General features: G+C 51.6%; 6 protein-coding genes across 6 annotated transcripts; 2 read left to right on the plus strand and 4 right to left on the minus strand.

The window, feature by feature from the left end:
* Positions 1-624: 624 nt before the first annotated feature.
* BDP81DRAFT_400662 (hydrolase CocE/NonD family protein) lies at positions 625-2,601 on the plus strand (the record flags this gene model as incomplete). Its single annotated transcript, XM_060588720.1, has 2 exons — positions 625-1,727; positions 1,782-2,601. 2 exons carry the CDS (start codon positions 625-627, stop codon positions 2,599-2,601), a joined length of 1,923 nt encoding a protein of 640 aa, XP_060438021.1.
* A 1,757-nt stretch (positions 2,602-4,358) lies between these two features.
* On the plus strand, positions 4,359-4,724 carry BDP81DRAFT_400663 (uncharacterized protein; the record flags this gene model as incomplete). The annotated part of the gene is made up of 3 exons (XM_060588721.1): positions 4,359-4,523; positions 4,584-4,649; positions 4,716-4,724. The coding sequence occupies 3 exons, from the start codon at positions 4,359-4,361 to the stop codon at positions 4,722-4,724; spliced, it is 240 nt and encodes a 79-aa protein (XP_060438022.1).
* Positions 4,725-5,023: 299 nt separating this feature from the next.
* Positions 5,024-6,535, minus strand: BDP81DRAFT_335358 (zinc carboxypeptidase A; the record flags this gene model as incomplete). The annotated part of the gene is made up of 5 exons (XM_060585846.1): positions 5,024-5,331; positions 5,397-5,678; positions 5,743-5,854; positions 5,925-6,154; positions 6,220-6,535. 5 exons carry the CDS (start codon positions 6,533-6,535, stop codon positions 5,024-5,026), a joined length of 1,248 nt encoding a protein of 415 aa, XP_060438023.1.
* Positions 6,536-7,107: 572 nt separating this feature from the next.
* Positions 7,108-9,432, minus strand: BDP81DRAFT_476675 (uncharacterized protein; the record flags this gene model as incomplete). The annotated part of the gene is made up of 3 exons (XM_060594785.1): positions 7,925-9,432; positions 7,402-7,856; positions 7,108-7,229 (listed from the first exon to the last, which is right to left on the minus strand). Exons 1-3 carry the CDS (start codon positions 9,133-9,135, stop codon positions 7,108-7,110), a joined length of 1,788 nt encoding a protein of 595 aa, XP_060438024.1. The 5' UTR covers positions 9,136-9,432.
* Positions 9,433-10,662: 1,230 nt separating this feature from the next.
* BDP81DRAFT_485782 (transferase family-domain-containing protein) lies at positions 10,663-12,175 on the minus strand (the record flags this gene model as incomplete). Its single annotated transcript, XM_060595176.1, has 3 exons — positions 10,663-10,738; positions 10,783-11,854; positions 11,965-12,175. 3 exons carry the CDS (start codon positions 12,173-12,175, stop codon positions 10,663-10,665), a joined length of 1,359 nt encoding a protein of 452 aa, XP_060438025.1.
* Positions 12,176-12,651: 476 nt separating this feature from the next.
* BDP81DRAFT_466384 (cytochrome P450 82A2) lies at positions 12,652-14,552 on the minus strand (the record flags this gene model as incomplete). The annotated part of the gene is made up of 3 exons (XM_060594391.1): positions 12,652-14,165; positions 14,232-14,361; positions 14,493-14,552. The coding sequence occupies 3 exons, from the start codon at positions 14,550-14,552 to the stop codon at positions 12,652-12,654; spliced, it is 1,704 nt and encodes a 567-aa protein (XP_060438026.1).
* Between the last annotated feature and the right edge of the window lie 21 nt (positions 14,553-14,573).

Here is a 14,573-nt window from a genome sequence, read left to right on the forward strand (position 1 = left end):
GCAAGGATACTCCCTGACTTGCAGTGTGCTAAATGTTGACAGGGACCGTACGACAGAGCCAATCAGACATATGAAATGCTTTTTAGGTGGACCCTAGTGACGTTTCTTGTCTTAGTTAAAACTACCAGAGGTCGTCCATCCACCGGCTTCGGCTTCGAACGATCTTAGAGATGAGGACGGTCCGTATAACATCTTCAACGCCTCAAATATTACAACATCTTCACCCAAAGCACCCCACGGGCTCACGGGTGCCCCGAGGTTCCCGGCATGGAAAGGCGGGACCGGAATTTGAGGCAATGAACGCGACTAATTAGAAATGACGATGCCACAGGGGCTGGGTTTTGGTCGTGGGCGTCTCATTGGGCCATTCGTACGGCTCAATTGGAATCTGCTTTGTGAGTCGTACGTTGAAGATGTTCGGGGCATTCGGTCGTTATTCTTTCGTACAGACATCGTGGCGAAGCGTGGAACACTGATAGACTCGGTAGAGAATCTCGGTAAGAGTTCGAGACGAGAAGTTATAAAACGAAGCTGTGCCCAAGACCACGCTACTTCTTTACCACCTTGATACCACAGCTTCCATTCTTTCGCTCTAGGGTACATCAATCCATTATCTCGTCCATCATGAGGCTGTTGAACGCTCATTCTTCTTCCACATCGTGGCTCACCACCATCTCACTCCTAGGTACTCTGTATCCAGCCTCTACCTTCTCTCAAAACACCACCACCGGCGCCGAAATTGTCCAAGGATCCCTCCGAATCTACGGCAACGACTCCTACCCCATAACTCAGCGGCGACCTCTTCCCCTCGATGCCGCCCGCGGTCGTTACCCCGGCTTCAAGCAGGAGAACCTGACCTTCAAAGCCGGCACCATCCGTCGCGATGGCGCACTCACTCTGCCCTGCGATATGATCTTCGAGCGCGACGTTCCCCTCACCTTACGCGACGGTGTCACAGTCTATACCGATATCTTCCGTCCCACGACCACCAACGCGACTTTCCCCAGCATCATCTCTTGGAGCTCCTACGGAAAGGAGATCGGCGGCCAATGGCTCGACGACGTCCAGGGTCGGTCCGGTGTCAACCTGTCGTCCGTCTCTGAGTTGCAGAAGTTTGAGGGCCCGGACCCAGCCTACTGGGTGTGCAAGGGCTATGCGATCCTCAACCCGGACAATCGCGGTGCCTACTCTTCCGAGGGCAACATCACATACTGGGGACGTCAGCTGGGCGAGGACGGATACGATTTCGTGGAATGGGCTGCTGAGCAGACGTGGAGCTCTGGCAAGGTTGCCATGTCTGGCAACTCATGGCTGGCGGTGTCGCAATGGTTCATTGCAGCCGAGAACACGCCTCACCTGACGGCGATAGCTCCATGGGAGGGTCTCACGGATCTGTACCGCGACACTGCCGTCAGAGGTGGTATCTCAGCACCCGGTTTCCAGGAGTCGACTCTTACCACTTTTGCCGGCAAGGGATTTGTTGAGGACGTTCCACGGACGGTTTTCTCCGAAGGACTTATTACCCCGTATTGGCAAGACAAAATTGCATCGCTGGACAAGGTCAGTATCCCGGCATACATCGTGGCTAGCTACACCAATGTTCTTCATACCCATGGCTCGTTCGAAGGATTCCGACATATTTCCTCCGAGGAGAAGTGGCTTAGGGTACACAACACGCAAGAATGGACCGACTATTACACCCCGGAATATGTGGCCGACCTCCAGAAGTTCTTCGACCATTACCTCAAAGGCGAAGACAATTGATGACAGTCCACTCCAAGCGTCCGCCTTGCTGTTCTGGATCCTGGGTCTGAGGATACTGCCGATCGCGTTGTCGCGGACTGCCCAGTCCCGGGGCTCGAATCAAAGACCCTCTACCTGCAACCCAACAATTCACTTGGCGAGTCCTCTCCATCTAACGAAGCCACCCTCAGCTACAACAGAAGCACGGCTTCCGGCATTACTCTCAACTTTCAGGTCCCCGAGACCATAGAGTTGACCGGTTACTCCAAGCTCCGACTCTGGGTGTCCTCTCCCGATGCTACCGACATGGAGATCTCCGTCTCCGTGCAGAAGCTCTCTTCCAATGGCACCGCATTTCCCAGCACCCGTAGTGAAAGCTCCAGCACGATCGGCCCGACCGGAACCCTGCGCGTCTCGCAGCGTGAACTAGACACTGAGCGTTCCACGGACTACGAGCCCTTCTTGCTACACACTTCGGAGAAGCTTCTGTCACCAGGGGAGATCGTCCCCGTGGACATCCCTCTCTGGCCCTTCGCTCTCAGGATCCATGCTGGTGAGCTGCTCAGCTTGAACATTGCCCCGGCCTCCATCATCACCGCGCAGGCCGATGTTGGCTTTGGCACGGCAATTGTGCCTGTGCCTGCTACGGGAGGCACATTCGAGCCGGGTCAGAATGTTTCGTTGATTGAGCTGGGAGGTGGTATGGATTCTAATCCGGCCTTTGTGAATGAGCAGAGGGTTGAGACGCCCGTGAGCCGCAACATGGGCATGCACTTCATCCATGTCGGCGGAAAGTACGACAGATTGCTATTGTTCCCAGTCAATAGCACCACTAAAGCGACTGAAATCTGCAAGTAGACTGACAGATGACTCGGATTCTATCTCGGGTTGTGTCAATCTGGCACCTAGGAAGAGTTGAATAAAGTCAATCTACCCTTCCCAAGGATTTTGGGTTGTACCACGACAATGTAAATAGGCTAGCAACATATTGAACGTAGAAATCTGCCTCTCGAAGGCGGATTGAGTACTGAATGCGACAGAAACAAATATGTAGCAGAAACGAATCGATAATTCAAGTCTCAGTACGTGCTCTTACGCTACCATGATCAAAACAAGGCCCACCCCTTTACTTACTCATTGTTATGTAGTTTTGGGTAAGTACTTTGTCCTCTAGACGTTGAACCTACCGGGGTGCTGCAGTAAAGTAATCTCTACAGATGGACTATGCACTGGAGTTGGAATATCCAACGACAGTTGCCACGAACACCAAGAGAAGACTCGACAAGTCAGACGATAGTTTGACAGCCATATTTAAACTAAAGACCTGTGGTAGTGTGAAGACTCGCGCTTTGTTTGCCAAAAATACAAAGAAGGGATAAACGAACGCGTACACTTACGAGTGCACGAATGCGGCAGTGCGTGGTGCCATGTTCAATTTGTGAAGGTTTTCGGTGAGTCAAAGAGTTGGATTCAACTGTCTGTACGGAATAGCCGCTTCCCTTAAAGGACACCTCCACACAACAGCAGGCAACTCAGCATGGCTGCAAAGAATCACACAAGCTACAACTGTCCCCACGTAAAATGCGGAGTACGATGTCAATGATTGAAGAGTAAATCAGTGCGATGACATCCAATATGACACCCCCCCTTGTCGTCCGTGATGACTGGACAGCGACTACCAGGTACTCGACTGATAGCGTCTCCCTAGGTCGGCCCTGGTTGTGCACAGGCTTGAATAAGAGTCAGCTTCGCTCCTTCCAAGTGGGCTGGCCTTCGAATTAAGGATTTGTAGCTTGTTGGGGCTCAAGCAGAATGTCCGACGGGCTTTATCGATATACGGATACTTGGAAGAGATCGACTGGCCTAATTCCTGGAGACCTTAGTCAATGCCCCTGAAAGTTTCACATGGATGCACGTATCTCAACCTCCACTTAGTCTAATTCACTTGAGAGCTTGGCCCCTTGCAAGCGAATCAGACGGCACTGTGTACGGAGAAATATAGACAGGCCCAAAATCAACATCTAATGTCAGCAAGAAGTGGCCCGAAAGTTACTGTAGACATCTAGTTTGAATATCTTACCTTAATAAAAGCATTACGCCATATGGCAAGATGAGAAGGGTCGCCAGTGCTAAACCCTTCAGACAATCCTGCAGAACTTCCCGCGCTCAAGTAGACGTGTGTTGGTAGAGCAATGCTTTCTGAACTGGCACCATACTACAGTTCTAAATCGACAGAAAATCCACGGCTTTTGGGAGATTCGAGTTTGTTCACTTTGATGAATGAACTTCACGCTTGGCTCGGACGTATCCGCCAGCATTTGGTCATTTCTTAATCATTGGCATGACACGACCGCTGACCGAGCCGGTGGGAGCCCGGCGCCAAGGAGCTGGGCTCCCTTCCACGTGAAACTACCTAGTAGATGAAGCTCATTAGTTATACTTTCTTCTATGTCCCTAATTAGATTGATTCCTATTCAGAGATCCCAAGATCCCCTTACTTCGTTGCTGGACTCAAGGCTATATCAGCCCTCATTCCCGACTGCCTACCTCACATGTATCTGAGCTCAACAACCTACAGACAAAACCTCATACAACCACACTGACTACTTGCAACCATGCAATTCCTCAACACCATTGTCGCCGTTGCTTCGCTCGTAGCTGTTGTGACTGCCGCCGATGCGGCTGCACCTATCGAGGCAAGGCAGGCTGCCAGCCCGTGCTATTCCAACCAGAAGTTGACCTGGAATACTGGCCAGATCCCCGGCAGTGGAGGATGGGGTGTATGTTGACCCCACCTGTATGGATTGTATCGCGATGAAGCTAATATTGTCTTTTTCCAGTGCGTCACGAACCTCAACGGTGGCTGCAAGTCGTACTACTGGAAGACTGATCTCCCTTACTACAGCGTAAGTACACAACTCACCGTCCGTCACTGTGTCATGGGACATGTACTAATTCGGGTCAATCTTTAGTGCGCCTAGGTTGCTTGCCACTTAAGCTACATTGTATATAGCTGGAATACCCTGTTCATATCTCAACTGGCCTCGTCTTCTTATTATGCTTTGTTATTCGAGAAGTCATGAGCACACGCGCACAAGCGTGAATCAGCACGAATCTTGGGAAGTAAAATGGTGACATGGGCTTCGATTGGTTTCAGAGTGATAGAAAGAAATGCTTTCGAAAGTATACAACTGAGTGAACCTTCCGGAATGTGGGGAGAGTGAAGGACCACTCATTCAGGAGTCATGTTTTTGGGCTCGCGATCTCGCCGTTTCCTCTACTATGCCGCCTGAGCCATGGCAAGGACCCCAGCCCAAGTCTCTTTCACAGTAGCCGAGATCTGACTAGCAGGAAGAGAAAAGCCATAGGTTCCTCTGTCTCTGAGCTCGATGGTGTACGTGTACTTGGACTTGGCAACGCCGTGAATGTAGTCGGTACTATCGCCAGTGGTTGCGTAAAGAGCACGGCAAGCGTTGCCAATGGTGTAGCTGGTGCCGGAAACGCCACGGATAGCGGTGGCACCGCGCTGGGCCATTGTTTGCAGCGCAGCGTCGTCGGGAGCGACGTAGTTGCAGTCATATCCATAAGCTGTAGGTACATAACACGTCATCAGCATTGCTCCCCCATAGAGACCATGAACGTGACAAACTCACGCCAAAGAATGTACTGCCCGTAGGAGTGGACGTCGAGGTAGAGGGTGATACCCCTGCTGGCGGACAAAGAGTCGATCTGCGCCTTGAGACCCTTGATTTCCGGGGTATCGGCGGCGGTAGCACCCTTGTACGTCTCGGCGCAGGGGCTGGTTGAAGCACCTCCGGTGAGCTCCCACTTATATGGCCAGTTGCGGTTAGGGTCACGACCGACACATGAGCTGCCAGTGTTTGTTTGGCGATTTTTGCGCCAGAGACGGTCAGTAGACTGAGTGTAAACAAAGCCTGCCGAAAAGGTCAGATGAACCTCTTTCCCGTTCACCAGTGAGATTGCTGCATGAGCGCTTACCGTCTGGGTTCACAACAGGAGTGATGTACCAGTCGAACTTGTCGACGACGGCCTTGATAGCAGAGTCGGTCGCATACTTGGTCAAAAGTTGCCAAGCCACGTACTCGGTAGTCTAACACGGCGCCTGGGTTAGAGTTACATAAGGTAGGTCGTAGTAAAGAGCTATTGTATTCGTCACTCACCATCGTGCTGATCCACTCGCGAGCGTGGACGGTGCCGTGGAGAACCACCGCCGGCTTGGACCCCTTCCCTCCGCTTCCCCAGATATGGATGCCAGCAAGGGCTCGTCCTTGGAAAGAAGATCCCGCTGTGGTGAGTTCAGATTGGCTGGGAAAGCTGCTCTGGAGGTCTCTCAAGAAGGTCAAGTGGTCCGCATAGCTATGGTAGGCAGTGAACCAGGTTTCGCTGGGGACTGAAGAGTCGATAAGAGTGAGTAGAATTCAATTAAAAGTGACAAAATTAAGTACATGTACTCACCAGCATACACCGTAGCCACATCCTCCTCGGCAAAAGCAGCACCGACATCCTCGAGGAGAATTGTAGTATCCAGAGCCAGCTGGCTGATGGCGTCGATATTGTTGGGAGATACGACCACATCGAGCTGTTCTCTGGCGCCGGGGTTCAGTATCGTTGCAGTCAACTCGTTGATCTGGTCGGCCAAATCCTCGGAGCCCTCGGGGAGGGTGATGCGAAGACCCTTGAAGCCAGTATAGTCAACCTTAGTAGATTTGGGAACAGTCGCACCCAAGACAAAGGAGACTAGAGCAACGGCTGAGATGAGAGAAGCCTTCATGGTGAGCTGGTGCGCAAATAATGATGCGGTGATGAGATTGAAGCTTGGCACTGACGATTCGAAACTTGGCAAGGTATGTGCAGCTGAAAGCCTCCATTTTATAAGCATCGGAAGCAAGAACCGTACGCAACTGAAAGAGGTCGCTTATGGACTTGCAGCTTCCCCCCTATTCTCAAGCTGGATAAGCCTTACATAGTTGTGGTATGTCAAAGTGAAAGAGAGAGGTGATAATCTTGCTGAGGAAGGACGCAGTGAGTTGGTGACATCGACAGCTGCCAAGGCGGAAGATCTCATGGCTTGGCAAAGCGCCTTGCCGGATGAAGAAGTTGCAAGCCGTCTTGGTATGGTAGAATACGCGCAATCAGGTAGGTATAATTATGTGTCGCAGCTGCAATTGCTGTGGAGCTCAGTTAAGGACTGAGGCACGAGCAAGAAGGTGGCACCATGGTATCTGAGTCGTGACATGCGAGCGACGGCTGGTGCCGTCCCTTTTTCCGCCTACAGGACAGACAAGAGCCAGCATGTGCCGTTTTGGCGACGGTGCTTTCCCTAATGTGATTGATTCCATGTTCTCAAGGTGGGAGCCTCTCGAATGGGTCACCCGAATCGTGCGTCACCTCGAGGATGGATTGCGTGGGCTTTACTGCACGTCTAGCTGAATAGATCTCATGGAATTGGTCTAAAGGAGCTGAGTCTACATATTAAAATAAATACTGTAAGCGACAATCTTCGATGCCATCTTCACAGATATTTGAAGCGTCGAGCAACAAGAACCGAGAGCAAAGCAAATGCTATAATACTACCCAAGATCCCAAAGAATGCGTTTAAATTGTCAGTGTCTTTCCAGGGAACTTTGACGTTCATACCGAACAGACCACAGACAACATTCAACGGAACGATAACGGTGGCGATAACCGTCACACGACTCAGAAAGTCGTTCGTCCGGTTGCCCATATCAATGTTGTCAATTGACAGCTGCGCGAGGTAGTTGCTGTGAGACCGCGACAGCATGGTGTCGAAATGGATCAGGCTGTGCATCATCGTTACCGCGTGATCTTGGATATCTCCGAGATAGAGGGCAATGTCCATATGTGGCGTGACGTCGAAGTCCTCGGTGCATCTCTTAGTGAAAGCCCGGAGTACGTCCGCCTTCCCGCCAAGTAGGCGCATGAGACTCATCACGTTCTTTCTGGTGTATCCGATCTTGCGAAGGAAAGCTTGGTTGTCATCTACTCTCGTGATGAATACTTGATCCTCGATCGCATCGGCCTCGCGCTCGATTTCGTTGATCGCTGGCCCGAAAGAGTCCACAATGTCGTCGCTAAGGTATTGTCAGATGAGTTCCGGTGCAGGGCTGGTTAATCTTCTACGCTTCAGGGCCTTACTTACATCAATGCATAGCAGATCCAGTCGCTGCTGAGCGAAACCTGCTCCTTCAATTGCGAGATCCGGAATCGGACCCTCGACGCATGTGAGTTTGCAGTGAAACTGAAGCTGAGTATCCCCTCTTTGAAGACTACCGCGTAAACGTTGAACGGATGGTAGTCTTTCTCATTGTCTTCTTCGACAACGATGAAGGACCTGAAGCAGGCAAAGTAGTACAACGGGAAGAGCTCAATCTTCTCGCGACTCTCTTGGTGGATGATATCCTCGATAGTAAGGGGATGGATACCAAAGGCTTTGCAAATCGTCCAGACCTCGCTGCCAGTCGGGTTATTCATGTTGAGCCACCAGACGCCATCGGCCTCCGCCTCGGGCATCTCAAACAAAGACCTGATGCTCTCGCCCGGGAGGACGAGGTCGCCAAACTCAGCCGCATGGATGGTTGATTCCAACGCCGAAGAGAAGTAATTGAAGCGGCTTTGCTCGATGTGCTGGCTGGCCCTCGGGAGCGGTTGTTGGGTTGCTGTCGTCTCCTTCTCTCCCGCGATGGAAGCTGCCTGGGATGCAACATCGATGAAGTCTCCATCAGAGGTAAACATGCGCGTGACGGTCGGGATGGCACTATCCGGAAGGTTAACAAAGTTGGAACTGCCAAATTGATCGCGATTCTCTGCGTCAATCAAGGTCTCCAAATAGTCAAAGTCGATGTGGAGGCCATCCTTTTGGGTGTTGTCGAGCTTGGAGTCCTCGGCTTCGAGAGATGACTTGGGTTTCGGCACGGGCGAAGACGTTCCGTGAGCACCGTGATCGAGAGCTGTGCGGCTGTGGATGCTACGGCCGGCGCTGTTGGAATATGGTTGAGGAATTCGTTGCCCGTAGTCATCATTCCTCTCAACCTCGGTCTGAGGTCTGCGCGAGGAGGCCCTCGGATCATGCGCTTCGACATCCTGTCCTCTGCGGCGCGCATTGGCGAATGCCTTGACGGAATTTGGCGGCGACGTGGTGCGCCTCGACTCGATGGTAGGACGTCTGCTCAGAGGTCGCATAGTCGGGGATTCGAAGTTGGTCATGTTTGCTACGTCACGGGTCGGGACTCGTTCGGGTTCTCTTCCTCGAGGACTCGAGATGCTGTCTGCGTACCGGGGGCCTCCGTTGGGGCTCAAAAGGGTTGCGTCATCATGTCCCTGGATGGACTTGCTGCCTTCCTTCTGCGACATGACGTTACCTCCACTGCTGTTGCTGTGATTTGAAGCTGAATTGGTATCGATGCGGAACACAAGGGCTGATTCTTCTTCGAAGTGTTCCTTCACCGTTCGTTCGAGTGGTGTGCTCGTAGGTATCGCTCCTTCGTACGCTTTGCCATATCCTGGCAGATGTTTGGATCAGAGTGGTGAGGTAACTGAAATGGCTTGCGGTCGTGAGGTCCTGTGAAAGCGGTGACCATTCCAAAAGTTTGAGAGATAGTCCGCGATGCGTGTTGTGCTGTGACGATGTTGATTGCTCTTTGGAGTCTGAGAACGCAGAGGCGACTGCAAATATTGACTGAATGACGATACGTGTTTGAAGATGGGATGGAAAAGTACGGGCGAGATCAAGGTTTTTGAGACTGCTTACCCGGCTGGGTAGAGACACTAAGAGACTACCCGTTGCCCTACCTTACCGATCAGATACGTTCTTGAGCGACATCACAGGCACCGCCTCACACAGGCGGAGTCATATTAAACCTTCCCCATGGGGCGGCCTCTTTTACCTCTGCGGTATTAACATTCAGCTTTCAATGCCGATCTAACTACCTTATCTACATGAGAAACTTCAAAGCTGATATCATGCAAGATCAGAGCCCGCGCTTCTCGAGAAGACTTTTGCGGTTCTTCGAGAAAAGCAGAACCAGCAATTAATCTGTTGCCGTCATAGCCGCTTTCGCATGTGTCGTTGAACTTATCCAAACTTTTTGACGCAGGCCTCCGCGCCACACAGCCCCAAACCTCCCAAGCTCGATTAGGAACAGACATCAAATGTCTCATACTGGATTGGGCCACGAGCGGGCGCTTCGGGCCCCGGGGTCGTGGAAGAGAAATCATCGCATAGAATATTCTCTATTCTCTCAAGCGCAACGGCCGCGCTACCAATGCACCCCATGATCAGGTGCTGATGCACATCAGTGAGTTGTCGCGCAAGCGCGTCTGGGCACCATATTCAACACGTCGCATTCGCGAAGATTTGATTGAGCGGTCTGTCGTTGGCGCAAGAGAACTAGAGTTTAGACTCGACTAATTCACCCAGACTGGTGGGTGCGAACACGCGACCGATTCTGCAGTAAGACGACGACTGGTGTTTAGCTCAAGCCCGGACTGGGAGCTGCCGGGAGAACTACGATTCATTGCCCCTCATAATAAGGCTTGCTAAGTTTGAGACTCAGCAGTCTTTGGATCTGAACCTTACGGGCGATGACATTCTCTCTATAACGTCTTTGGATAAGGTGTTGCCGAGCTCGGTCTGGTTCAGACACGTGCTGCTTGACAGGGACTCGAGCTCAATCGCAGCGTCACGCTACTGAATAGACTCAGGTACTGGAGTGTCTCCAGTGGCCAATGCTGAACACCCGACGCAAAGCGCTGCATACCTTCTTGAAGGGACGATGCGACAAAGGAGATCTTCGGAAAGACAATGAAGACACTTGTTACTGTAATCAATAACAGACTCATTCGAGACTTTCCGTTTCTACACTTAGTAAGAGACTGTAGCTAATGGCAGCAAAATGCAGCATACTTTGTAAACTCCTCATCTGCCTGCAGTTGCCCCATCTCGTCAGCGAACAAACTCACAAGCAGCTCGATACCCCCATGACCCTTCATCGGCAGCACCATCGAAGCCTGAAATTGGCATTGAAAGCATCCATCAAGGGTCGTAATGATTCCGGCTTGCCATCATTGCTAAATACATGCCCGCCGAAGTTAATCTTATCCAACGGCAACAATAAAACCGATGTGATCATGACATCAAAACCATCAAGCCGGGTGAAAGCATGCTTCAGCTTCGTATAATCAGGGACCTCGCGCATAAGCGTGAACGCGTCCTTGACTAGCCCCGGATTTACCTTGGCCGCCTGTGCGCGAATTTGTAGGGCGACATCGCGTAAACTCGTTGTCGGCGACGCGAGCTCATTCATCCGCATGGTAACTTTGTTGACGATGACAAGGTTTCCGGCATACGATGATGGGAGCTCTGGGTCGAAATCCGTGCGACCATCAACAAGCGACTCCAGGTACGACATTTCGTCCGCCGGCGCAGGCTGGCCAGACGCGATGGCCGCCTTGTACCGCGCTTTCATGAGAGCGCGCCAGAAAAGCGCCAAAAGTGCATCAATTGCCGACAATCCCGCCCCATCATGAGAGTCATCTAGCACGTCTTTCTTCAGATTATTGAAGCTGTCCGGAGAGATGTAGAAGATACTAGACTCCATAGTCCGAGGTGGGGCTGTAGAAGATGCCGTTTCTTCCTCCGCCTCCGGCGGTTGGAAGCCGAGAAAGCCCCATGTATCGCGCGGGATCTCGGCAGCGGGCTTGGCGGGCGTCTTACTCCACAACCGCTCAAGAAGTGTACGATCGAAACTCTCGGGTGCCAGCCAGCTGCAGACGTTGACGTCCGGCTGCGAGAGGTTTCTACAGTGTTCTGACCACGCACGCATCGCTGTGACCATACCGGTCGCGTCGCTTGCGGAATGGTGGAATCCCGTCGCGAGAATGCATCCGCCGTTGACGAAATTCGCTTGCGCCAAAAACACATCGGCGCCGCCCGTCAAGTCTGGCACGAACGGGGCGGCTAGGACGAGTTCATCGTCAAAGGCCGAGAACTCGAACCCTAAGTCGCGAAGATCCTCATAGTCGGGCAGCACCTGCGACAGATCCTTGAAGGCGAGCTGTCGGGGAGCTACATCTGCGGTATTTGAGAGGCCTGGATCATAAGACACTACAATATGCCTCGGTCTCCTACCGGTCTCATGCTCCTTGCGTGGGTAGATGCGACCATTGAGGAAGGGAATTGACGCAAGGTTGAGTGAAGACCAGCCTGGAGGTGCGAGAATGACTGTTGGAAGTTGACTTGAGGCTTCAGTGGTAGATAGACGATAAATTTAATATACACTCTTGGAGGGATGAGATCGAAGACGCTGAGTTGAGTAGTGATCTCGGTCAAGGTCTCCTTCGCTACGCCGGTATCGGCACGGATGGCCGCCTTGGTGTAGGTATTGGTAGCCATGATAGTTGATAAAGTCTAGCATTCATCACAAACTGCTGAAAGTCATATCACTCTCTCAGAGACTGCGGATTGATCTCATGTACGTCGCTACGAGCCCGTTATTATGGACTCATGGTAGCTTAATTGCGTGCGTGTCCATGATTATCTCAGCACATGATAGACAAGGTCTTGACTGAGTCGGGGTTGACCAAGTTCGTCCCGGAAGATCCCAATGGGGAAGTTAACCTTGAACTCAATTCAAGTTGCTACTAGCTAGAAACTTCAAGTAAGCTGTTAAAAGGCTCACTCTTCGGGCTTTGAGGGAATAGCGAATATTGAGAAATCCTACTGAAAGCCAGTAGCAGGCTGAGACTCATGTGCTGGTTAGCCCAAAAGATCTTGGCAAGAAGATGTGAAGCAATGCAAGCGCGAGACTTATTTTTAATCGAAATGAGAACTGAGATGATGAGAATTGGCCCTCTTTAATATCATCCCTCTTAACTAGCAGGCCACTTCGTCCTCCGCACTGCCCTGGCATAGAAATTCAACGGCCGAATAACAATGAACTCAGGGTCGTATACCACGGCTTCAGTAGACGCATCCTCAAAGTGGTAGCGGTAGACCAACTTTGCCATCACACTCTTCACTTCAAGAAGTGTAAGGTTGTATCCCACACAACCCCGGGTACCTGCTGCGAAAGGGGTGTAAGACATCTTGTGCCGGCCCTCCACGTCCTCCGTGTCCCAACGATCCGGGTCAAAACGCGTCGGATTGTCCCAGTGCGCTGGATTCTTGTGCAAGGAGGGGAAGGTTGGAATGATGACAGAACCCTTAGGTAGGAAGTACCCGCCAGGTAGTACGACATCTTGCTTTGCGTTCCTCGCTGTTTGGAAGGACGGGTTGTGCATTCGCTGCGTCTCTCTCACAAATTTGTCGAGGAACGGCATCTCGGTGAGCTCAGTGTAAGACCACTGTTTATCAGGCGATGCACCACATTTGATGAGTTCTTCGAGCAGAAGCTGCTGGTTTCCGGGATATTTGGCCAAAGCATAGATGAGCCAAGCTAGAAGAGAAGAGGTCGTTACAAAACCAGCCCCGATCATAATGACGCAGTTGCTTAGCATGATCTCTTCCGGTAAATTTTCTCCCTTCTCATCGGTAACCCGGCGAAGATAGTCAGCGACGCTGGTGGCATGGAGTGCAGCGTCTTTCATTGGCAGATCACCGCTGGCCTTGACCGAATCCGCAATGCCTTTAGCAACGCCATCCCACAAGAGCTGCCTCACTAGCTTGAGTCTCTTTGGCGTCCCGAACGGCAAGTACCCATACCAGCTTCTGCGTAAAGATTTTTTCTTCATGAGCGAAAGATACTCGCCAAGAAGCCGAATGGTCTCATGAGGCTTGGTGTCAATTGAGTCAAAGTGACCCAGGTCCATGCCGAGAATGACCTTCCAGATGATCTCCCCGGCCATCTTGAAGGTGTAATGATAGACATTGAATGCCAGTTCTTTCTCATCCAGGTCATCAAACACATTGAATGATCTCTCGACGCAAGATAACACATTCGGTGTGTAGTGGCAGACTGCCTTTGGCGTTAAGCTGGGTGGAATGAACTTGTGCGCTAATTTGAATGCCGGCGCATCGCTGTCGCAAGTGAACAGCGCTTCATTGTTCCGCATGTAGTAAAGAGGGTGGCCGGGATCCGATGTGGTCTTGGTGAAGAACTCCCCTTCGCGGAGAACTTCGCGAGAGACGTTGGGATCGTTGGTGAGGCATGTCACCGTGCCCATGTTGACTGTCTTGATTACGGGCCCGTCCCGTTCAAAGAGGCGATCATAGTTCCCAAGCGGATCTGGGTAGAGTTCATAACGGTTGCCAACGTGCGGCAATGGTTCTGGTCCCAGCGGCTCTCTAACAGCTTCGCCGTTTACTCTGATTTGCACTGGGCCATCACTCCTCTCAACTTCGTCGATAGAAGTGAGCACATCTTTCCGATTGTAAAAGCAGATTGCTTCATAACTGTCAGTCTTTTTCCTCGGAATTGCATGTCAAATAGACGATCGGTTTGGAGACTCACAATCAGAGTCCGATACTGAGAAGACACGTGCAATTCCGGATCTGAGTTCCTGCATGCTTCTAACGCTCGGAAGATTCAATGTCTGGCATCGCTCGTAAGAGCCATGGCCAATGGTGAATTGCGGAAATGCCTTGAGGTGAGTCTCTACAGGTGAGGTCGAGGCTAGTAATTACGCGAGAACTAGTGCTCTGCAAAGCAACGAGACCAAGAACGATGAGATGAATGGAGAAAAAGCAACTTTGCCGCGATGCCCGAGATCACCGTGGTCTCGGGGCCTGCTAATATACCGAAGACGAAGAATGTTGAGGTTCCTTTTCCCATTGTTCTTCCTCATCCCATTAA

The sequence above is a fragment of the Colletotrichum phormii genome (genome assembly GCF_030913505.1).
Source record: "Colletotrichum phormii strain CBS 102054 chromosome Unknown BDP81scaffold_40, whole genome shotgun sequence".
Classification (NCBI taxonomy): domain Eukaryota; kingdom Fungi; phylum Ascomycota; class Sordariomycetes; order Glomerellales; family Glomerellaceae; genus Colletotrichum; species Colletotrichum phormii.